The sequence below is a fragment of the Phocoena phocoena genome, chromosome 5 (assembly GCF_963924675.1).
Source record: "Phocoena phocoena chromosome 5, mPhoPho1.1, whole genome shotgun sequence".
Classification (NCBI taxonomy): Eukaryota; Metazoa; Chordata; class Mammalia; order Artiodactyla; family Phocoenidae; genus Phocoena; species Phocoena phocoena.
This window is the reverse complement of record NC_089223.1, coordinates 39956496-39979981: the sequence shown is the minus strand read 5'-3', so window position 1 is coordinate 39979981 and position 23486 is coordinate 39956496. Positions and strand designations below refer to the sequence as shown.

Sequence of the window (23486 nt, the reverse complement as noted above, 5' to 3'; positions counted from 1 at the left end):
GCTTGTTTTCTTCTTATTATTGAGTTACAGTTTTGAGGCATGTTTTACTTAACACAGATCAGAACCAGGTCATCCTCTGTTCTAATCTTCACCGGGCCTCCTCCCAGGGAATTTGGAGTAAAATCCAAACACCAAGGCCTGGTCCTCCACAATGTGGCTCCACCCCCTCGTCTGATTTGTCTTCTCCCCCAGCCCTTAGCTCAGTCCTTTCATCCACACAGGCTGCCTGGCTGCACTCTGAACCAGCCAGACATCTATTACCAGGAATCATCTTATTCAGGATTCTCTGGACATGCTTAGTGTTTAACCCACCCAGCCTCCCTGCAAACAAAGCTGGGGTTTCCCCGCATCCTGGGCTTCTAGCACTGCTGTAGAATGAATAAATAAATGAGTGAATGAATGTCTCTTACCTAGCTGGAAAGGTTGGGGAAGTCTCCTCTGAGAAAGTGACAATGCAGTATGATCACAGAAGAAAAGGAGGAGTTAATCAGATAACACGGTGGTAGAAGGATCAGCATGTACAAAGGCCCTGTGGCAAGAGGGAGCATGGAGGAGATAAGAAGCTCTATAGGTGGGAGAGACAGAGGAAAGCGTAGCAAGGGGCTGTTTTTACTCTCTATACCCAGACCCTGAGCAAGATGGAAGCTCCCAAGGTTTTTCCAGGTGAGGAGAATGGAGGTGACTGTGACTGATGATTTAAGCATCCCTCTGGCTGCCAAGAGAGGAAGCAGAGAGGCCTCCTAAAGACGTCGTCACAACAGTCCAGGAAGGAGACAGCAGTGGTCTGAGATCTAATGGAGAATGTGGTGATGAGATGTGGACAGAGATCTAAGAAAGCTTTAGGAGGCAAAGATGTGTGGGCCTTGGTGATAGATGGGGGGTGGGGTGAGGTGAGGGTGGGGTCAGGGAGAACGAGGCCAATCCCCAGGTCTCTGGCTCTTGGGGGGTGGAAGGGCAGATGGCAGTGCCCTTGGCAGAGGCTCAGGCATAGTGAGAATGTCATGGGCTGGGTATTGGTCACACTGAACTCCAGACGCCCTGGAGACATGTGTGTGTTGTATAAGGGCTGGGGCTCCGAGGTCTCTATCTGGGAGTCCTCCTGGGATGAAGATGGGGGTGGTGCCGAACCCAGGGCTGCGGCAGACAACAAAGAGGCCGCAGGAGGCTGGGCTGGCCAAAGATGGGAGGGGTAGTCAGGGGAGAAAGAGAGAGGGAGTGGGGCAGGGAGCTGACAGTGGGGTGAAAGCCGCAGGAAGACAACAGAGAGGTCTCGCTGTTTGAAGGCCTAGGTTCCTGGATCCCCGACGCGAGCTAGGGCAGGAAGCTAGACTGGAGACAGCGAATGCAGACAATCTTCTGGGCAAGGAGAGATGGGTGGGAGCTCCGACGGGGGGCGGCAATAAAAAGGTCTCCAGCCGCCAGGACAAGGGTGAGGGGAGAATGCGGCGGTGAGCCTGAGGAAGCCCCAAGCCAGCATCACTGCCAGTCGGACCAGCGAGGGCCTAAGCAGCCCCGACAGCCAAAGTCCGAGGGGGAGGAGGAGAGGGGAAGAGGAGGAAGGCGGGCGTAAGAGGCGAGAGAGGAGAGGAGCGGAGAGAGAGGAGAGGAGGGGGCAGGAGCTGAACCATTTCTTAATGGAAAATTTTGCCAACATTCTTATTATCCTCCACTTTTATTTTCCTTTGTTATCATCTCTCTCCCCTTCCCCAGAGGTGCCAAAATCTATGGTGAGGTCTTCTGTCTTAATATTGTTCTGGAGACACAGGGCACTTGGCCATCAAACTCCTTCTCTAATCTTTCTAACAAAAATAAAATAAGAAAGAAAGGAAGAAAGAAGAGAAAAGAAAAAAAAATAATGAAATCTAAATAATGATGAATACTGAAATCTAAATAATGGAATCTAAAGCTTTGGTGGTGATGGGGTAATAGAATTCCTGGTGGAAGAGATTCTGTCTAATCAGGACTAGCTGAAATTTAACTATATTCAAATTTAAATAACTACTGAAAGAAGCTGGGCAGGTAATGAAAATGAGGAAGTAGGCTGGGATTAAGAAAAATTTTGATAAGTACTTAAGTAAGAAGTACATGTCATTTTCTCCTTAAGTCCACTCTACTATAAGAAATACATCAGTGCCATGGTGATGACAAAAGACCACAAGGGGGATGGACATAGAGTACACAGGAGAGGTTATGTCCTATAGGAATGGGAGCTCAGTGCTGCCTGATTCTAAGAGAATCCAGAAATTCTAATCTTAGTGTGAATATTTTAATATGTGGGCAATCAATTCAAATTTTCTAAAAAACATTGTATGGATCATTGTAAAGGCCCTCTGGTTTCTGACTGCTGATTTACATATAACCAGTGAATAAATGGATTGGGAAGAGGAGAGCCTGGGCTTTCTTGTCAGAGACTTTTTTCTGTCAGTGTACATAATCCTTGAAGCCACACTCTTGCCCTTTTGGGGCATTCTGTTCAATTTAGCAAGTGTGCATTGAGTATATCACTATATCATAACAGTGTGCAGGGATGAAACATTTTCGTCATTCGTTCTTACTTTGGAGACTTGATCTGAACATTTGTAGGTTCAGATATCACGTCCTATCACAGTGGTTCCCAATCAGACTGTAGATTAGAATTCAGAGGGTCACATCCTGGATCCAAGAATTAGGTTCTAAGGTCATCCATAAAGAAAAAGTTGGGTATGTCAAAATTATCCTTGAAAAGTTACCTGGGAATGCTCCATCATGGAGACTGATAGACTCTATCACCGTGTCAGTTTTTCCTTCAGTATTGGAATAGGTTCATTGTTTCCTGGACTGAGCACAGATGAACTAGTTGCTTGACTTTCAGGGCTAAGCTCTTAAAAACATGCACTCTAGCATTAAACACCAGAATCACAGTCAGTGGAGGAAATGTTCACACTTTTAGAGACCTCCCAGGAACTGAGAACTTCAGAAGGAAAAGCAGATTTATGTTCCTCATCTGAACATGTTACCTACTATTCAATTTTGGCTCTTCTCATTATTTTAGTCATAAAATTTAATTCAAATAAATTAAATGAGACATAAAGTACGGCATGAGGTATTAGGCAGCTTCACTTTAAGTAATGTGCCTCCATGCACTGTCATGTTTTTGTTGGAGAAATACTTTTATGTAGGTCAGTAATTCTCAAAGGATAGCTCAGGGACTCCAGAAGTCCTTGAACCCCTACAGGGCATGAAGTCACAACTGCTTTTATAGTAATATTTAGAGGTTATTTTACTTTTTTACTCTTATTTTCTCACATGTGTGATTGACGGTCTTTTTGATGTGTACACCTGGTCAGGCTCCTCAGTTACTTAATCAAACACTAATCAAGGTGCAGCTGTGACATTATTTTTTATAAGTGATTAAAGTACATAGTTGACTTTAAGTAGGCGAGATTATCCTAGATAACCTGGGTGGGCCTGGTTAAAGAAGAACAGAATCTCAAGAATGAGTTTTCTGGAGTTCATTTTCTAACTTAACTAGACTTAAAGACACAAATGCCTCTATTTTTAGTGCTAGAAAGGGCACTGGTAGTCCATTTCATAATATGTAAGAGATACCCAAAATATGGCCATTGGATACTTCTAATCAATAGCAGGAGAAGGCAAAGTTCTGGGTGACCATGTATTAGCTATTTTAGAACATTTTAGTCAAACTGAGGAATATAATGAAATTGGCTAGTTGCTCCTAACTGCCCTCCAGCAGGGAAGAGAAAAAGCCTTTAAATTCTCAGGTTGAACTTCACATAAATGGTCTGAAAGCTTCTATATCTGCCCAGAAGGAAATCCTTATCTCCTATAGATATTGGCCAAGATTTCTGAAAACCAAACCTAGAGTCTCATCCTTCAGTGGCTGAACTACAACACAAAAGTGAGGGCATTGATTGGGAAGAAACAGGATCCTGAAAATTGGCATGGGGACATCTATGGGCAGATCTTGATGAAGCTAGGAACACAGAACTCCTCCTCTAAATTCTGCTGAGTCATCTTTGCCAGTAGAAGCAGCTTTCTACCTCTGTCCAAAGAACCTGTAATGGCCTCCCCTGAAGTACTTGCCCTGCAAGACACTGCGGATCGTCCTCAGGACCTAACTCTGTCACTCTTTGCTTCTAGAACTGTAATTAAACTCAAGTCCCGGCAGGCCCTGAAAGGTGAGGTACAAAGTATGAGGTACCTCCATGAGAAGGTGAGCTATGCTCCAAAAGAACTGAATGATTTTTCCAGTTTATACAGGCAGAAATCTAGGGACTCTGCATGGAAATGGATATTAAGGGTGTGAGAGCATGGTGGGAGGAATAGAAAGTTGGATCAGGTGGAATTTATTGAGATGGACCCACTAAGCAGAAATTCTAGATTTCGTGTTTTAGCTCAAGGGGTTAGAAAGAACTCTAACAGTTTGATTTGTTATTGAAACATGGATCCATAAGTGGTCTACACTGAATAAGTTCAAATGCCAGAATTGTGTTGGTATACTGTAGAGGAAGCATCCAAAGGCTTAGGGAGATGGAATGTTAGAGTGGGTTTATCATGTAAGACCTGATCGTTCACCCTGGGAAGGTCCAAAGACATACCTTTTACCTCAGCTTTGAGAAACATGTTTGTGAGAGGAGCCCCAGAATCTTTGAAGAGCTCGGTGGTTGCCCTTCTCTGTAGGTCAGAATTTACAGTGGGAACTGCTACTATTCAACTAGTGTCCCTAAATGCAATGAGGATAACAGGACTCCAAGGAGCCAGGTACCAAGTGGCTGTATTTGATTACCAAAGACAAAATGAGTACGATTGTAATGGGCAGCAGAGTCAAAGTATAGAGTAATCAGAATAGTCTGACTCAAAGAAACCTGTGGCGTTGAATAACTGATCAAAAGAAATAGATGGCAATCAACTAAATTCTCAGTTGTATAAGTGGAAAAGTTCTAGGTTAGTCAACAGATGTCTAACTCAAATCCCCAAAGAGTCACAATCTCTTGATTAATTCACAAACTTTAGCCAGTTTACAGACCCAGAACCACTTGAAAGAAGGGGAGGCCGGGTCCCCTTGAAGACTGCCAAAGTTTTATAATGTTATTCTGTTTCCCATTCTTCTACAAAGGGACCTAAGGCCATTTATCAGGGTGACTGCTCTTTGAAGAAAGGGAAATAATCAGACTTTTCAGGGATTACTGGACACTATTTCTGAAGTGACACTAACTGCTAGAGACCCAAAATGTCACTCTGGTCTATCAGTGAAAATAGGAGCTTGTGGATGTCAGGTGAACAATGGTGTTTTAGCTCAGGTGCATCTAACACTGGGCCCAATGAATTCCTGAATCTATCCTGTGGCTATTTCCCCAGTTCTGGGATGCATAATTGGAATAAACATACTCAGTAACAGGCAGGATCCCCATGTTGGATCCCAAACTTGTGGAGTGAGAGATTTGGATGAGAGGTCAGGAGAGTGGTGTGCAAAGGGCGGGGTGTGGGAGGATGAGAGTGGGGCTGGGGCACTGTGATGTGATCAAGCAACCAGATAAGAAGCTCTGCAGAAACCAGGGGAAGGTGAGAAAGGTTTTGCTGGAATGTCAGGGAGTTAAAGTTGGAGTGCTTTAAGATCCAGCCTAAGATATTTGATATATTGGGACTTTAATTTGTGACCATTAGGGAGTCACTGCTGGCTTTGAACAAGAATGTGGCATGAAGTAAAACTCTGTGCAGGTGGAAGGGGCAGAAGAGTGGGAAGGAGCTACAGATAAATGACACAGTTCCTGGTATTAAGCAGTTTACAGTGGGATGATGAAGCAAATACACAAATCAAGGTGGGGTATGATGAAGGCCCAAGAAAGGTGTGAAATGAGAGAAAAGAGAGGTCTCACACAGAGACTGCAGACAAGAAATGCAAGACTTGTCTGTTCAAAAAATGCTTCAGCAATCTGCTACACCCCCAGATTTCTCCTTTGCCAGTGTGGATTCCTCCTTCTTAAATTAAATCAATATCTGCTATTTGGCTCCATCTATGACATCTTATTTGCCATAGGCATCTATTCATGAGAGTATTGACATTTGCTCAAAGCTTTGTAGCCTAAACTCCTCTGTTCACAATTGCTGTCAAAGCAGGGGTATGGAAAAAGATGCAGATAATACAACAAGTCCTCAGGTAAGGAGGAGCTCTTTGGAATCAATTCTTCTTGTGTTGGCTCCTGGAGAATTACCTGGACTCCCACGGTCTTTTCCTGTTTATTTATTTATTTAGTTTTATTCATGAAGTAACTAACAATGTTGTGTTAGTTTCAGGTGTAGAGCAAAGTGTTTCAGTAATATATATATATATTTTCATATTCTATTTTCATATTCTTTTCCATTATAGGTTATTACAAGACATTGAATATAGTTCTCTGTGGTATACAGTAGGTCCTTGTTGTTTATCTATTTTATATATAGTAGTGTGTATCTGTTAATCCCAAACTCCTAATATATCCCTCCTCCCACCTTTCCCCTTTGGTAACCGTAGGTTTGTTTTTCCCATGGCCTTTTGTCATTAGTTAAATATAAAACTCCCCTCTTGTCCGAACTCTAAGGGCTTGCTACTCAAGGTGTGTCTGTACATCAACGACATCAGCATCACCTGGGAGCTCTTAGAAAGGCAGAATCTCAGGCCCCATCCCAGCCCTAGGAAGAATCTTCAATCCCAGGAGCCCCAGGGAGTTCTACCCACTTTAAAGTTTGAGAAGCTCTGGACTACCTGCTAATCCCTCTTCTTCATTCTCCTATACAACTTCATTTGGCCTCAGATGTTGACAAGGGGTCATGCATGGACTTGACAGTTTTATCAAAAGTCTAATATTTTAAGACTGGAAAGGATCTTAGAAATTATGTAAGAATAAGTGAACCATGTGATTTTTCACTCAAACCAGGACATTTTTGAGAGTGAAAGGAAGCGTCATTAAAAATATATGCCAGGGACTTCTCTGGTGGCTCAGTGATTAAGAATCTGCCTGCTAATGCAGGAGACATGGGTTCGATCCCTGGTCCTGGAAGATCCCACATGCCGTGGAGCACCTAAGCCCGGGCACCACAACTACTGAGCCTGTGCTCTAGAGCCCACGAGCCACAACTGCTGAGCCTGCGAGCCACAACTACTGAGGCTGTGTGCCACAATTACTGAAGCCCGTGCGCCTAGAGCCCGTGCTCTGCAACAAGAGAAGCCACGGCAATGAGAAGCCTGCACACCACAACGAAGAGTAGCCCCTGCTCACTGCAACTAGAGAAAGCCTGCACACAGCAACAAAGACCCAATGTGGCCAAAAAACAAAACTATATATATATATATATATATATATATATATACACATATGCCAGGGCAACAGGTGAAAAACAGGATTGTCTCAAACAACCTCATTACTGAGTATATACTATCGGCTAAAGTTTAAATGTATAATCTCAAGTCCCAATAACAACCTCTCCAGGTAGGTGTTATTATCCCCAGTTTACAGATATGGTAAGAGTAGGGGGGTTGAACTGTAGCCTCCTAAAAGATATGCCCAACTCCTAACCTGCGAATGTGACCTCATTTGGAAAAAAAAATTCTTTGCAGATTAAGTAAAATTAAGTGAAAAATCTCAAGATGAAATCATCCTGCATTAGAATGGGCCCTAAATCCAGGGTGATAAGTGTCTTCATAAGATAGAAGAAAAGGCCACGTGAAGACTGAGGCAGTGAGTATGCTGCCACAAGCCAAGCAACACTGGTAGCTACCCAAGAAGCTGTAAGAAGCAAGGACAGATTCACCCCTAGAACCTTTGGAGGGAGCTTGGCCCTGTAGGCACCTCCATTTCAGACTTCTGGCTCCTAGAACTGAGAGAATCAATTTGTGTTGTTTAAAGTCACTAAGTTTGTGGTAATTTGTTATGGCAGCCCTAGGAAACTAATATAGTGAAGGGAGTTGTAAGTGCAGGAAGGGAGGGAGGATCCTTCCTAGGTTTGAATGAAAGAGCCTTAAGGTGTGCAAAAAAGGGCAGGTGAGGTGAGTGAAAGGGAGCCTGGGGACCACCACCATTACTTCTTCCCTCTCCCTCCCTCATCACTGTAGAGATGAACCTATCTTGGCTCTCCGGTGTTTTAGGTGAGATAAAGATGGAGAGCTTGGGCTTCTCTGGTGGCGCAGTGGTTCAGGGTCTGCCCGCCAATGCGGGGGACACGGGTTCGAGCCCTAGTCCGGGAAGATCCCACATGCCAAGGAGCAACTAGGCCCGTGTGCCACAGTTGTTGAGCCTGTGATCTAGAGTCTGAAAGCTGCAACTATTGAAGCCCATACACTGCAACTACTGAGGCCCGAGTGGCTGGAGCCTGTGATCTGTGGCAGGGGAGGCCACCGCAGTGAGAGGCCCACACACGGCAATGAGGAGTGGCCCCTGCTCCCCATAGAGAAAGCCCACGTGCAACAATGAAGACCCAACGCAGCCAAAAAAAAAAAAAAAAGGTGGAGAGCTTTTACACTTGCACCAAGCTGCCTTCGATGTTTGCACAGAGCTTTGTCCTTAACAGAGCAATTTCAAACTCATAATCACATTTGACACTAAAAAGAATCCATTTTACTCATGAGAAAGCTGAAGCACAGAAGACTAAACGAATTGTTCAAACTTACAAGTGTCTGTGTCAGTCTGGAGTCAGTCTAAGACTTCAGACTCCACGTTATTACCATTCCACCATTCCGTTATGGGACAATAATTCTTTTCTTTTTAAAATTTTTATTCATTTATTTATTTTTTGGCTGCATAGGGTCTTCATTGCTGGCGCGGCCTTCCTCTACTTGCAGCGAGCAGGGGCTACTCTTCGTTGCCGTGCGTGGACTTCTCATTGCAGTGGCTTCTCTTGTTGCGGAGCACGGGCTCTAGGCATGCGGGCTTCAGTAGTTGTGGCACATGGGCTCAGTAGCTGTGGCTCGCGGGCTCTAGAGCGCAGGCTGAGTAGTTGTGGTGCACGGGCGTAGTTGCTCCGCAGCATGTGGGATCTTCCCAGACCAGGGCTCAAACCCGTGTCCCCTGTATTGGCAGGCGGATTCTTAACCACTGTGCCACCAGGGAAGTCCCTTATAGGACAATAATTCTTACATAAAGAATAAACCAAAACCAAAACCAAAGAAGTAAACCTCGTTCATGAAATTTGGTTATGAGCAACAAGAAATCATTGGAGACTGTGGGCACTCAGCTCCTCTGTCTGGATGGGCAGAAAAAGGCCATCCTTAAACGAAATTACCTGCACTGAGACTTGTTGGGTAAACTTTGGTACAATCATTCAGCATTCCTTAGTCATCTTCCTTTGAGGAAATAAAAGGAGGGTAAGAACTTTGCCTGAATGTATGGTGTTAAATGAGTCAATATAACCTTTGAAGTTTTGTGCTAAATATTTGTTTGTTTCCAGCAAAGACTTTGGACGAATTTTGGCATGTGTGGTTTTTTGTTGTTGTTGTTTGTTTTCGTAAAATGGCAGACTATGAAGAGGTTTAATTTTGAGAAGCCAAGCACCTGAAACTTCTTCATTCTCAGCTTGGTTTTTAGGACCAAGTTACAGTTTTTTTCCCTTCCTAGTGGGGTAAGGAGTTGTGATACCTGCCTTGCAGGAGGTGCAGAAGCCAAACATTTACATTCTTTGCAGGGGGTTCTCGGCTCTTCCGATCTCCATTTCCTCCACACCCTGGGCCGAGGCAGCCTCTTTCGCAGTATTTGTTGTCAACACTCTTTGAATTCAGTTTGCTTGCCGTCCCAGTTTTTCTAGCTTGAAATTACACCCGAAAGAGACCTGTACGAGATTTTGGTCCCATTCAGTGACGATCTGGAAACGCTGGGAGCCTGATTTTCTTATCTACTACATCTCAACATCCCTTCTTATGCTTACTCTTAAAAACAGATCAGGTTTCTAAGAGGCATGAACCGCAGTGAAGTAAATACCCGTACAAGCTTTTTGCCCTTTACTGTTCTAAGAAGGGCTAACGAGGCAGCGATGCGGACACTGAATTCCCTGGAAGCGCGCGTCAGCTGGATGAAGCTTGCGGGGGCCTGGTGTTTTTCTGTGGCTTCTGTGAGAATCGTGTTGGGTGAAAGGTAGGGGAAGCTGTAGTTGGAATCTTGCCCCAGGAAGAGAGCGACCCTCGGCGGAAGGATTTCTGTGCCAAGGAAACGGCGGCTGAGCCGGGAAGGCGACTCGTGGAGAAAACTTTCCACTTTCAGGAAGAGGAAGATCTCGCCCGGCAGCTCCGTAGAGTAGGGAGGGGAAGGAGGAGGGAGAAGAGGGAGGTGGGAGACCTGGAAGCGGAGGAAGCCGCAACTCAGCAGCGCCGCGGGCATTTCCCTCTCCTTGACAGCCCTGCCGAGAGGTCGTTTTATACACACACAAGCAGGACCTTCTCAAGCGTTCCGGACACGTCAGTAGTTCATTCCGGGGGTGAGAAAATTCTAACGTGTTGCAGATGAAAACTCTGTTCCCTGAAGAACCTCCGCTGGGAGTGCTGGCGACGCGGGGCGCGGGGAAGACTGGAGGCCGCCCGGGAGGCTGCGGCGCTTTCCGTGCAGATCCCTACTAGAAGCTCCCTGTTGGGTGGCGGAGGAGGTGGGGCGAAGGCAGGGTGCAGAAATTGGGCGCTGGGCGTCCGAGCCAGCCCACCAGCCGCGCAGTCCTGGACCAGGCGTCAGTTCCGCCAGCGGCTGGTGTGAGGTGGTGCGGTGCACGGCGCCGCAGGGATCCTCGTTCCGGGAGGGCCTCCGTGACTCAACGCTGAGTTGACCCAGTCACCACCCAACTGAAATCAGGCACAGGGTGGGACACGTTCCCCACTGCGCTCGCGTGTCTCCACGCTCACCCCCAGCCCTGGTCGCCTGGCGGGCGCTACCAGGTCTGCGCAAGCGGCAGCAGGGGGCCTGGGCCTCCAGCCCAGAAAGAGTCAGCCGGCCGCGGCGAGGTGGAGCCCTAAGAGGAAGGAAATTACTGTCCTCCTGAAAGTTTTTCCCGTCCTCTCTTGTTTTCCCTGCAGAGGTGAGTGGCAGGCGGCGGCGGCGCTGACTCCGGGGAGCCGGGCCCCGCACCTCTGCTCCCGGAGCTGCCAACTGACTAGCTGGGGACAGGGAAAGCTGTCGCGCTCGGACCTCCTCCGTGGACCCCTTCTGGGTGCGCCGAGCCATGGATAGCGGGGAGCTGGCCGGGAAGATCGTTTACACCTGGCTGACTCTGGTGCTCGGCTTCATACTCCTGCCTTCGGCCTTTGGGTTGTCTTTGGGCATCTCCGAGCTCTACATGAAGATCCTGGTGAAAACTTTAGAGGTGAGTGCATGGGGGCATGCCGCGACCCCTCCTCCGAGGGCTTTAGGGAGATCCTGGGGCGATGCGAAACGAAGGTAGAGCTGAAAGACGAGTAGACGCGAGGGGACCAGTGAGGAAAGTCAGTGGTCTGGAGGGGGTGTGCGTTTTAGTTTATCGCGGCTGCATCCCTCCTCTCCCGCAGAGCTGGAGGGATTCGGACTAAAACCACTGGACCACCCTGTTGTTGCTGTGGTTGGAGGCAGAATTACCTCCACCCCCTGCTGTTGTTATTATGATTTTTACTGATCAGAATATCAATGCAACCACCTTTTCTATCACCGAATTTCTTTATATCCTTTCTGCCGGGCAGCTGTCACCTCAGTGTCCTTAGTTTTTACAGCCCCAGGTTTCAGAGGTCCTTTCGTGGACTAAGGCATCCTGTCCAGAAAGGCATCATGTTCTAGTGTATGCTCAATATAAGAAACCAATTGCTGGATGGTAGAAAGAAGTCTAATTATATTTTAACAGAGTCATGGAAATTTAATCTAACCAATGGCACTTGAAATGTCATTGAAAATCTGTATTTCTTGACCTCAACTCTAAGTGGGCCTGATGGGGAACAACTACAGCTTACCCTTAATACAGGGCTTTATTAAATCACAGAGGGTTCCCTGTTGATCCTCTCATCAGATGCTCCCCAAAGCCTTGGAAGGTAGGGAGAGCAAGTGTTATTCCCCTTTACAGGTAAGGAAACTGAGACTCTGAGAAGTTCAGTGGTTTGCTTGAATTAAGTGGTGGAGACAGGAGTCTTAACTGAGGAGAGGGCCTGCAGCTATTGGTTAATAGTGCAGACTTTGGATGCAGATTTGCTTTGATTTGGTACCAAAATCCCAGCTCTGCTTCTCAGTATATGACCATAGGGAAGTCACCTACTTCTTGTGCTTCATTTGCCTCATCTATAAAATAGGAGTAACAATAACAACTATTTCCATAGGGTTGTTTAAGTGAGTTAAAATATGTCAAGCATCCTAGAATGGTATCTGTATGTGTTTGCTACTATTAAAAGAATAATATTATTCTTATTATTAAAGTAATAATAAAGTAATAATATTATTACTTAGATTCTAGCATCCTTGTTTCTGTAGCTACTAAAGTACCTTCTAATACGGTTCGCAGTTTTCTGCCCTTATTCTATGTCTGCCCCCAGGCGTGGCTTTATTTGCTCTTCTCCCTCAGGCAGGAGGGTGGCTCCCAGATATACATCTCTAATCTTTTATCTCTTACCTGGAGATTACCAGCAGATCTCCCACCAGCTAATCTCCTGCAAATCTATTCTAGCTGCTTATCTCCTGTTTTACCCCACATTTTTGTTGTACTTCTCTTTGTGGCTATTTTTCTGTCTAGTCTTTGAAGTTATATTTGATTCTTCATCCTCAGCCCTCATGTTTTAAAAGTTCTGTTGTTTCTACTTGGGAGATATTTCACAGTCTTGAACTTATCTTGTTGATGTGACACTCTGAACTTGGTCACACTCTACTGTGAATTTCTTAGCTACCTCTTACTGTTAGATCTTCAGAATACTCTCCCTGTAGCAGTTGATCCTCTTCAGCTGGTGTTCACTCTTTCTCAGAACTGAAATGATTGAACTGTTCTCCCATGTAGCAATGTCTTTTGGAATGGATACCCCAAGTGAGGATAGACTAAAGTAAGTTGCACACCCTGTCTTCCAGGTGCTGATTCCTATATGCTTGCTTGAGTAAGTCAGGATACAGCTAAAGAGATGTCAAGGAGAGAGGCCTGCTAGTTGCTGTTAGCCTGGCAAATAACTATTATACTTTGAAGGGATGTCTCCAGTCCAGGGTCTGGCTTCAGTGTGGCAGGGCCTCAAGTTTTAATTTTTGTCCATCTAGACTTGAAGAGACTTAGAGGTGCACTCCTTGTTAATCAAACTCTCAAGAATGCTAGTTTTCTAATTATAGTGGGAGATACACCACCTAGCTTGGAAACCAGGTAGATGGCAGCATAAGGAACCATCCTCTTAGCTCAGACCAAAGTTTTTAGGTCAGAGAGATGCTTGGCATATATGGAATTAGAATGGGGATTCATTTTGTGAGCCAACTCTGACTTGGTGGTAGCTGCCTGGAGTGCCTGTGTTTGGAAGCAGCTGGGCCCCTCAGGAAAGAGCTATCATTCCACAGCGATATCTGCTTTAGGCACAGAAGAGGGAGATGGCAACCCAGGGTTTTCCATCCTCTAACCAGAACAGCGTTAGATGTTTCAGAGACATTTCTGTTAGGCAGAGGTTGGTACAGTGGACTGCTTTTTTTTGCCAACTATGGGGATAATTCTCTTAAAAAGTGTGCTGGTTGTTTAATATTAGAACATCTTTAGCTCTGGAAACATACCCTGCCTTTTTGTAGAGTCCATTCAAGGCTCTGCCCTTCTGCTACTCATTATTCTTTAGTATGTTCTCAACTGATTTGCTTCTTTCTTTCTTTTGCATTCCAGTCCCAAGAATATTCTTTGGGCTCTTTGATTGGAATTAGCTATTTCACAGGTTTCCTTGGTCACAATTTACACACCATTTTAAAAGGTCATTTAGTTTGGTACATGATGTGTTTACTTTGATAAGTTTTCTTGACAATGGTTAGATTTTTTGTGATCATAAACTCAAATTCTGGAAGTTGCAATGTGTGTGGGGTTCCTTCAGAATAGCTGACTGTGGTAACTGCTAATTGTCAAGTAACTCAGCCAGCTATATGCTCTTCTTGGGCCCTTTCTTAGCTCATCAGTTCAGGTAATAATTATTTATTGAGTACCTACTGAATGCTGCCTTCTGCATTGCTGAATATCTCTAGATGTGTTCATAGGTCCCTGATATGGCAAGCTGCTTGAGGGTAAGGCTTGAATTCTTAGCCTAGAGAAGTGTAGTGATTCTCTAAACCAGTGATTTTCAAGGGGTATATAACAATTTCTTAGGAGTATATATGCCAATGTGGTAGCAGTATATTAGGGAAAATTGTTTTAGGAATACAAACCATGAAAAGTAAAACTTTTGGCTGAGAGGATTTGTAGAGGATAGTCCATCTGCATGGTGGGATGTATATATCTGAATCTCTGGGAGAGTGTGTGTGAATTTTTTATGTTTGTCAAACAGGAGTATGGATTAAAGGTTGAAATATGCTGTTCTCAACCCTGCAAGGTTAATGATGCTTCCTATTGATTGACCTAAGGATTGCTATTCATTGGCTTAAGGTTCATAGAGGGGAATAAAGATTGGGAAGAGAATATAGGATTGATGGAGAAGAAGAAGGCAGGGGAATGATATGTAAATTATCTAATCTAACCAGATAATACAAATAGTAGACAGAGAAGATAAATGTTAATGGACTGATTTTTCCCTCAACTTTTGAGGAATAAGATGGATGCATGAACAACTTACTCCAAATTTCTGGCATTGTAACCTTGGGCAAATCACTCAACATCTCCACCTTAGTTTCTACATGTGTATACAGGAATATGCCTCACAGAGTTATTGTGCAGATTAAATGAAGAGAGGTGAATAAAAGCACTTGATACATAGTAGGTGCTCAAATCTTAGTGGAGTTTGAATTGGAACACTCTTTGGTTGTGTTTTTTTGGGGTTTTTTTTGCTCCTGTGTGGCTAAGATTTAACCTACCTTCAGATCTTTGATGGGTCAGCACACATACATACTCAGAACAACCTACTCCTGCCTTTTATTTTAGTTATTATTCTTTCCCTTACCATTTCCTCCATCCACCAATTAGTTTTCTGTCATTTTAAAAAGGCAGGTCAATAATTTTCAGATGATAAACACCTCTTATTATAACACTCAGGTATTATCCCTGGTGTTGGAAATATAATAAATCTGCTAGAAGGCCATGACTCTTTATGACAGAAAGTAATAATAAAGAAAAGCTACCAAAGCAATATGCTTTTCAGATAACTTAATTCTACAGCACCTCTCTGGGTTAGGGTCTGTTATTATTCCCATTGATAGACTGGAGAATGGAGGTTCAGAGAGGTGATTTGTCTGGACAGTGGCATACAGCTGTCAGTGGTAGAATCAGGATTTTAATGTGAATCTAGAGCCTGAGTTCTACTCTGCCTGAATGACAGACTCTGCTGAGAGACTTTTGTTTTGCTACAGGTGATGGCCACCTATTATTTGAGTAAGCCTAATACTTTGAATTTTTATATAATTTTATACATTTTTCCTTTTTTTCTTTCCATTTAGTCAATTCTTAAATGTCTTTTTAGTGTGAAAACTGAAAGTGGAATTGTCTAGGTGTCTCGTTTTTGCAAGCTTTTGGCCTAAGCTTTAAAAATTATACTTAACCCTTTATTTTGGTGAATTGTGGACAGCTACTTATTTTCTTCCAAGAGGATTTTGAAATTAAGTGGGGGTGAAAACTGGATTGAAAGTTGTCACCCTTCTTGGTAGGGGTAGTGAGATGGGGAGTGGTAGCCAGGATTGTTCGAAGCTGCTATCTTCAGGGCCCTTTGCAGACAGAGCTGCGTCTTTCCTGGTGCCTTGAGGTAGATGTGTCCTGAGATACCTCAAGAGATTTAGAACCTCTAAAGAGATATTCTTCCTCTGTATTTGGGCTTACCTGATCAGCTAGAGAAGCTGGCGTGGTGAAAGAGAAATAGCTATTTATTGGGAGATGCACTGATGGTCTGGAAAACAAACTGATCATTTTGGCACCTATATAGATGTAGGGAGGGAGGAGAAAGCCAATGTTTTTCTACCTTGTGGCCGATTGTGTGATGGTCATTGGATAGATTATCTCCTTTAATCTTTACAACAACCCTTGGTATTGTTCAGAGATGATGAAACTTAGACCCCAGGAGGTTAAAGTCTTGTCTGAGATGATTACAGCAAGGAAGTGGCAGAACTGCAGTTCACGTGTACTTCTGTCTGTCCAGCTGCAGAGCATAGGCACTTGGTCATTTTCACTGGAGAGTTAGCCCAAAGAAGAAAACCGTTTTCCAGCACAAATTCCTTTTGGCATTAAGTGACTTCTCCTCCAACCTTAAAACTTGCTAATCTTGAACATTGTGACTACATTTTGGAGGATAGACCTCAGAGTTAGCATTTCAGGAGAGGGTCTGTCTTCTGAAACTTCTGATGATGGCACAGGGAGCTCTTTGGAGCACATGATGTTATTGGAGGAATGCCCCCATATTAGTTTGCTGCCATGACAAAGTCCCATAGACTGGGTGGCTTAAACCATGGAAATTTATTTTCTCACAGTGTTGGAGGATAGAAGTCCAAAATTAAGGTGTCAGCAGCTTTGGTTTCTTCTGAGGGCTCTCTCCTTAGATTTAGATGGTGCTGTCTTGCTGTGACCTCACATGGTCTGTCTTCTCTGTACATGACCCTGGTTCTTTTCCTCTTGTTATAAGGACACCAGTCATACCGGATTAGGGCCTCACCCTAAGGGCCTCATTTTAACTGAGTCACCTCTTTAAAGGCCCAGTTTCCAAATATAGTCACATTTTGAGGCACTGGGCATTAGGGCTTCAACACATGAATTTCTGGGGCGCTTTGTGTGGGACACAATTCAGCCCATAATAGCCAAAGAATACTAATGTTTTCCATCTTATAAGCGTGGACTAATTGTTCTAGTCTAAGGTAATTACCATTTATATAAAATATAAAATCACATGCCCACAATGAAAAAAGTGAGCTCCAGGATAAGGATGATTGATTGTTGACAAAGTTTTATTTTAATCATGTCTTAGGTCTCCTTACAACTTATAATAGGTAACAAGGCTTTAACGTGAAAAACTGTGGAAATAAACCTTTACCTCTATTGAGAAGAGATGGGAGGTAAAGTCCGGAGTTTGAGAATTCCTGCCTAGATCAGCAAGGAAGAGAAAAGGACGCAACCAGATTAAGACTCTGAGCCTATTATCATTTGTGACTTGCCACTTGAAGCTGGGAAGATTAAGCCTCTATTCATAGGCTGTTTTCTAAGCACCCATGGCATGTTCCTACTTTGCTCTTTGGGATGTTGTGCAGGGGTCCTGACGTAGTCAGATCATGCTTTGCTCCTTGACCTTCGTGTACATGTTTTAGGTTATTTATTCTCTACTACTTATTTTCTTATTTATTTGAGAAAAAATATTTACCTCTCTGCTTGAGCCCTTCAAGCCCAGCAACAACTGAGGTTTTTGCCTTGACATATTTAATAAATTCTGTCTTTTTGCCCCTTCAAGAGTGCCTAAGTCGTAATTATAATTATAGTGCCTTTTACCTCTTGTTTTGCTCTTCTCCCACCTCCCCAAATAAGGTCAATTTAGACATTGTTAGCTTCTAGAATTGTAGTCATCTAGATAATATATATATAGATGTTAAAAATTAAGTTATTTATTTATTTATTTTTGGCTGCGTTGGGTCTTTATTGCTGTGTGCGGGTTTTTCTAGTTGAGGCGAGTGGGGGTTACTCTTCGTTGTGGTGTGCAGGCTTCTCATTGCGGTGGCTTCTCTTGTTGCGGAATACAGCCTCTAGGCGTGCGGGCTTCAGTAGTTGCAGGACGTGGGCTCAGTAGTTGTGGCTCATGGACTCTAGAGCACAGGCTCAGTAGTTGTGGCGCTCGGGCTTAGTTGCTCCATGGCATGTGGGATCTTCCTGGACCAGGGCTTGAACCCGTGTCCCCTGCATTGGCAGGCGGATTCTCAACTGTGCCACCAGGGAAGCCCCCACATCTCTTTTTAACCTTTTGTTTGTTTTTAAAACTTTTATTGGAGTATCGTTGATTTACAATATTGTGTTAGTTTCTGCTGTACAGCAAAGTGAATCAGTAATATATATATATCCACTCTTGTTTAGATTCTTTTCCCACATAGGCCATTACAGAGTGTTGAGTAGAGTTCCCTGTCCTATACGTAGGTCCTTATTAGTTATCTATTTTATATATAGTAGTGTGTATATGTCAATCCCAGTCTCCTGGCAGAAGTCTTTTTAGTTAGTGATTTCATGGATTCCTTTCCAGCTTTCCAAGTCTCACACTGCTCCTTTTGAAAGCTTTGTCTGATACAGGCAATTAGGCATCTTTGAGTGTGTCTCATCCTTGAATGCCTAATTTCTTATGAAAATAATATTCTTTGTGCCCTGTGTTTATGTCTTTACATGTGTTAATCTCATTTAATCTTCATAGCAACCCTATGGAATAGGAACTATTATCCTCATTTTACAGATGAGGAAACTGAGGCTGAGAGGGATTAAGTAATTTTAAACCCAGATAGACTTGATGCCATAGTCTATGCTCTTGCCCTTCATGCTTTCTGACCTTTCCAAGGAGTAATTTATTGGGGTACCACGTGTGTGTGAGGGTTTTTTAATAGGGTAAACATGATCTTTTCCTCCTTTTATTTGGGCATTACCAGTAACTAATATAAGAGTATACCTGGGATTTGGAATACTATTATATCAGAGATTCAGTGGGGTATCTCTTCAATTCACATAACACCAGGGCTTAATGATTAATTTCATGTCTATATAAGCATGGTTTAAATATCTTGCATTGTGTCTGTGGCACAGTTTACATTAATACTTGTTGTTTTTGAACAGTGGGCCACGTTACGAATTGAAAAAGGAGTCTCAAAAGAATCAGTTCTTAAAAGCTCAGCTTCTGTTGGTAAGTCTTCCTTTTCATTTTAATGGTTAAAGTATCCAAATTGGGTAGATGTATCTACCCAATTTGAACTTCAAATATGCATAGAGTAGTACATTTTATGGGCCTTGGATTGTTCATAATTCTGACCTTTATGCAAAATAGCCACCTTCTGACTTTTGGATGAGTTTTTACTGTAAAGATGTAATATGTGCTGGTTCATCTATGTGTTCTTATAGGGTATTTCTAAAGGTATGTATTTAAAGGTGGTTGCCCATGGTAGTTAATGGTCTTAAGAAAAAAAAGGCTAATCGGACTATCTGGTGTTAAGTTAAACCTATGTTTGAGGTTTCATTAGCACCTTATAACTTGTGGTTCTCAAATTATGTTCCTCAAAATATTCTTTCCTGCTAAAAACTAATTAGTAATGCATGAAATAAAAAAATAACTCCTGTGTGAAATAAGCTTGGGAATCACCACATGCTACACATTCCTTTTGGAGGCTAATAATGTATAGTAACAAAGGCTCAGAAAATTCCTGTAGTAAAGAAACTCACTTAATTTTTGTTAGAAGTGAGTTAACAAGTCAACCGAGCTAAGCAGTCCCTGCTTCTATATGTGTGCTTTGCCTTTGTCCCAATAAACGCTTTCACTTGGGTTAAGAATTTTAAGAATTTTTAAGACACTGGGTTCAAAGGGGAGTAGAATTCTGTGGAAGTGCTGGCTGTGAAATTAAGGAGAAATAAACCCTTGATTTAATTAAAAGATTAAGGCTTTATGTGTTTTTCAAAAATAATATAGAAACCATTTTGTGCCCATCTGATATAGGGTTAAAGATGGTCAAAATGTCAAACACTTCACTAGAAGGAATTTATCTTCTGAAGGCTTGTCTAAGAGGAATTGTAGAAATTATATGCTATAGTGCATTTAGGAAATAAAGAATCTGAGTGAAAACATCTGTGCATTTTTGTGTAATTAGATTGTTATGTTCAAATGATTAAAGCAGCTAGTAGAGCTTCATGGTGTCCACTTAAACACCAAAGGGTTAGCACCAATAACATGTTAACCAAGATTGGATATTTCTGGCTCTACTTGGTCCTCTTCTTATTGACCTGAGAGATACCTTCTCTCAGGTGTAGCAGATCTACTAAAATTTTTTTCTGGGTTCTTTTTAAATGTGTGCCCTTGTGATTTAAGGAGAGAACAAACTTTATTGCTGATTTTTTGTTGTACTTGGTGAGATTTTGGGCTGTCATTGTTCTTGGGTGAAATTCTATGGGACCCTACAGGTTGGGGTGGTGGTGGCGCATGTCTTGGGCCATGAATTTAAAAGGGCACAAAGTGTTTCAATTTGGTAGGTTAAGAGGATTAAAAAACCACTAGCTGAGGGTGTTTGTAGTGTTGTTTTAGGTTTTTCAGCCTAATGAGAGTGAATATTTCCACTTGTTGGATTTTTTTTTTTAATCATGCATCTGTCTTTTCTATTTTTGGTCTTTGCCTTTTTCTTGGTACCTCCAGGAAAGAGTGGAAGTGAGTAGGAGGAGAAAATATATATAATAATGGTTTAGAATGTGGCTAATGCCTACAGAATTTATCATATTTCATTCAGAGTGGCTGCTCTCCCTTTTAGCCTGTGCAGTTGGGAATTGACTATTGTAGTTACTGAGCATTTGCTACCTGTGAGGTTGACAGGGGATCCCAAGATGATTAAGACATGGCTCCTGTGGGGAGACAGGCATCTGATAGGCCACTGTGATAAGTGTTAAAATAGTGGCATAAGCAAAGGATGAGGTGAGATCTCATTTAGGCTCTGCTATGTGCTGCTTTCATCTGTATTAATACCTCAACTGTACATGGTATGCACCTCTACTCCCATCCTGACTTACATCCTGCTTGAGTCGCCCTGTGGCAGGGTGTGTGCCCTGTTGAGAGTCAGTCTCAGCTGACTCTAAACACCTGTACATTCTGGTGTTTAGAGTCAGCCGAGAGGTAGTATCACAGTCCTAGACAGAGGCAGAGGGTGATGAAACACTGAGCACCTATGTGCCTGGCTGGTGCAGTCGCCTGCCCTCAGAGCATCGTGTCTCTGTACCTCAGCCAACTGAGCACAAGTCAATGTTGAGCCGGCCAAAGCACAAGTCAATGTTGAGCCTTAGGCAAGGGTCACTGGCAGGCCACGGGTCCCAGGGGTGTGGGTGCAATTTTGAGATGTCTGAATGATACAGTGCTGATGATAGGTTTAGGGAATTGAGAGGGAGAGATGAGGTAAAGAGGGACAAGAGTTACGTTTATTTTCTGCACCAGAAAATTCCTTTTGCTGCTCTTTTACTTGATGAAGCACATTTCTGGAAACAGTTTTCAAATCTCCCTCTCCAGTTAAACCCTTCTTGTGTTGTACTTCTTCTGTGCTTTTATTGAATAAGCCAACTGAAAGCTGAACCTCGGGAATTATTATCTTTGTGCTTAAATACTTCTTTGCTGTCCTTGGCTGTACTCTACCATGTCTTCTGTCCAGCTCATTGAGCTTCAGATATGATCATGAATAAAAGCTCTTTAAGAAGCTCTATCATTGTACCTTCTTCTTCTGGGTTTAATGACTTTTTCTCATTGTTAATACAGTGGTGAATATAAATTTTCTCCTCCCTTCAAGTAACTGTGTTATAGGTAAGCATTCAACTTCAGTGGAGAATACAGAGTTACCCTCTACCCTAGTTTTTGTTCCCTGAGAACTGTGTGTTAAAACAAGAAGAGAGAAGGGTATTGGGTCTTTTGCTTTGCATCAGCTGTACTTTTACCACTCTAGCCATAGAACAAATGCATCTTCTCAGACCCTGGCTTGTGGTCTGATGGAGATTTTAGCAGCTTTCATTTTACTCTGCTGTAACTAGTTCAAGGGACCGTTTGACTCTAAGAAGCCACCAGTCTCGCTCTTTGGGTACCTGATTTCCAAAACTTATGCTGTCAGACTTGAATGAGTCAGTAATTTTAATTGTGATTGAAATGAATGTAATTAATTATGTCATTTTCATGACTCAGGATTAATGCCACTGTAATTGCATTACGATGCTAGGACATCACAGTGATTAGCGACTATATGTCGACAGGCAGGAGTTAAGGCCTTGAAGGTGCCCTTGCCTGGGGAGTGAGTCCTAAACAATACAGATAAGTAGAGGCCGTGGCTCAGTCCTTCCGGCATTTTTCCCTGGGGTGTGTTGCTGGCCCGACTCGGCATTGTTGGCAGTGGGAAATGCACTTGCTTCCTCAGGTCCTCCATGTTGCCCTGTCCCAGCAAGGATTTGGGGTCACCTGCCCCACCGTTAATTAAGCCCCTGGGCTAAGTTTCTCTTCTGCCCAGTATCTCTTGCCCTCAGCCCCCTCCACCTCTTCCTCCCCTCAAACACACACAAAGGACAAAATGCTACGGTGAAGCCTTTGATGTTGTACCTGTCCAGAGAGAATTCAGGCTGCCTAACGTTTCTCTCTACTTTTACATTTGGGATTCTTTTTTTTTTTTTTTTTTTTTTTTTTGCGGTACGTGGGCCTCTGACTGTTGTGGCCTCTCCAGTTGCGGAGCACAGGCTCCAGACGCGCAGGCTCAGTGGCCATGGCTCACGGGCCCAGCCGCTCTGCAGCATGTGGGATCCTCCCGGACCGGGGCATGAACCCGTGTCCCCTGCATCGGCAGGCGGACTCTCAACCACTGCGCCACCAGGGAAGCCCTACATTTGGGGTTCTTTTGTGAGAATTGACTAGCCATGTTGATGCCAATACAATATTAGTTGCATCAATATTAAGCAGATATGTGAACTTCACAGAAAATGTGGGATAATAACGTTGTAACAGAAATTTGAGGAGTGTCATGTTCTATACTCATTTTGTCTTGGGCGGGCCGTTTTTGATAGTCTGTTTAAATCAGCTAAGTTGATTTCGTACTATTGTCTTGGTGTAAGTTCTCTGAATATAAATCAGTGTCTGCTGTCCTCAAGGATATGGACTATAATGCATTTAATAGGGTTATCTTGCTCATAAAATCTTAGAACGTGTCTGACTACTTGCAGAGAGAAAAATAATCCAGTTATGGCATATGGAAGGGTTATAGGTTGAGATTTTCTTTATCACAGCCAAATGTCTACCTGCTTTTATTAGTCTATCTGCCTGATGGTGACGATGATGATGATGACAATTTTCAAACGTAAGCAAAAGTAGAAAAATAGTATAATGAGACCCATATAGCCAATTTGTTTTTGTTTTTTGTTTGTTTAATTGAAGTACAGTTGATTTACAGTATTGTGTTAATTTCAGGTGTATAGCAAAGTGATTTGGTTATATATGTATATATGTATATATCTCTATCTGTTTTTGCTTTGATTCTTTTCCACTGTAGGTTATTACAGAATACTGAATATAGTTCCCTGTGTTATACAATAGGTCCTTGTTGTTTATCTATTTTGTATATAGTAGTGTGTATCTGTTAATCCCATACTCCTAATTTATCCTCCCACCACTCGCTGGCTTCCCCTTTGGTAAACCATAAGTTTGTTTTCTATGT

The 23486-nt window shown here is 43.2% G+C and overlaps 1 protein-coding gene across 1 annotated transcript in view; it reads left to right on the top strand.

Moving 5' to 3' along the window:
* Positions 1-11172: 11172 nt before the first annotated feature.
* The window catches only part of GPAT3 (glycerol-3-phosphate acyltransferase 3), a 55794-nt gene continuing 43480 nt past the window's right edge, over positions 11173-23486 (top strand). The window contains exons 1-2 of the mRNA XM_065877695.1: positions 11173-11313; positions 18895-18961. Coding sequence (XP_065733767.1) covers positions 11173-11313; positions 18895-18961 — 208 coding nt within the window. The remainder of the gene's footprint in view (positions 11314-18894; positions 18962-23486) is intronic.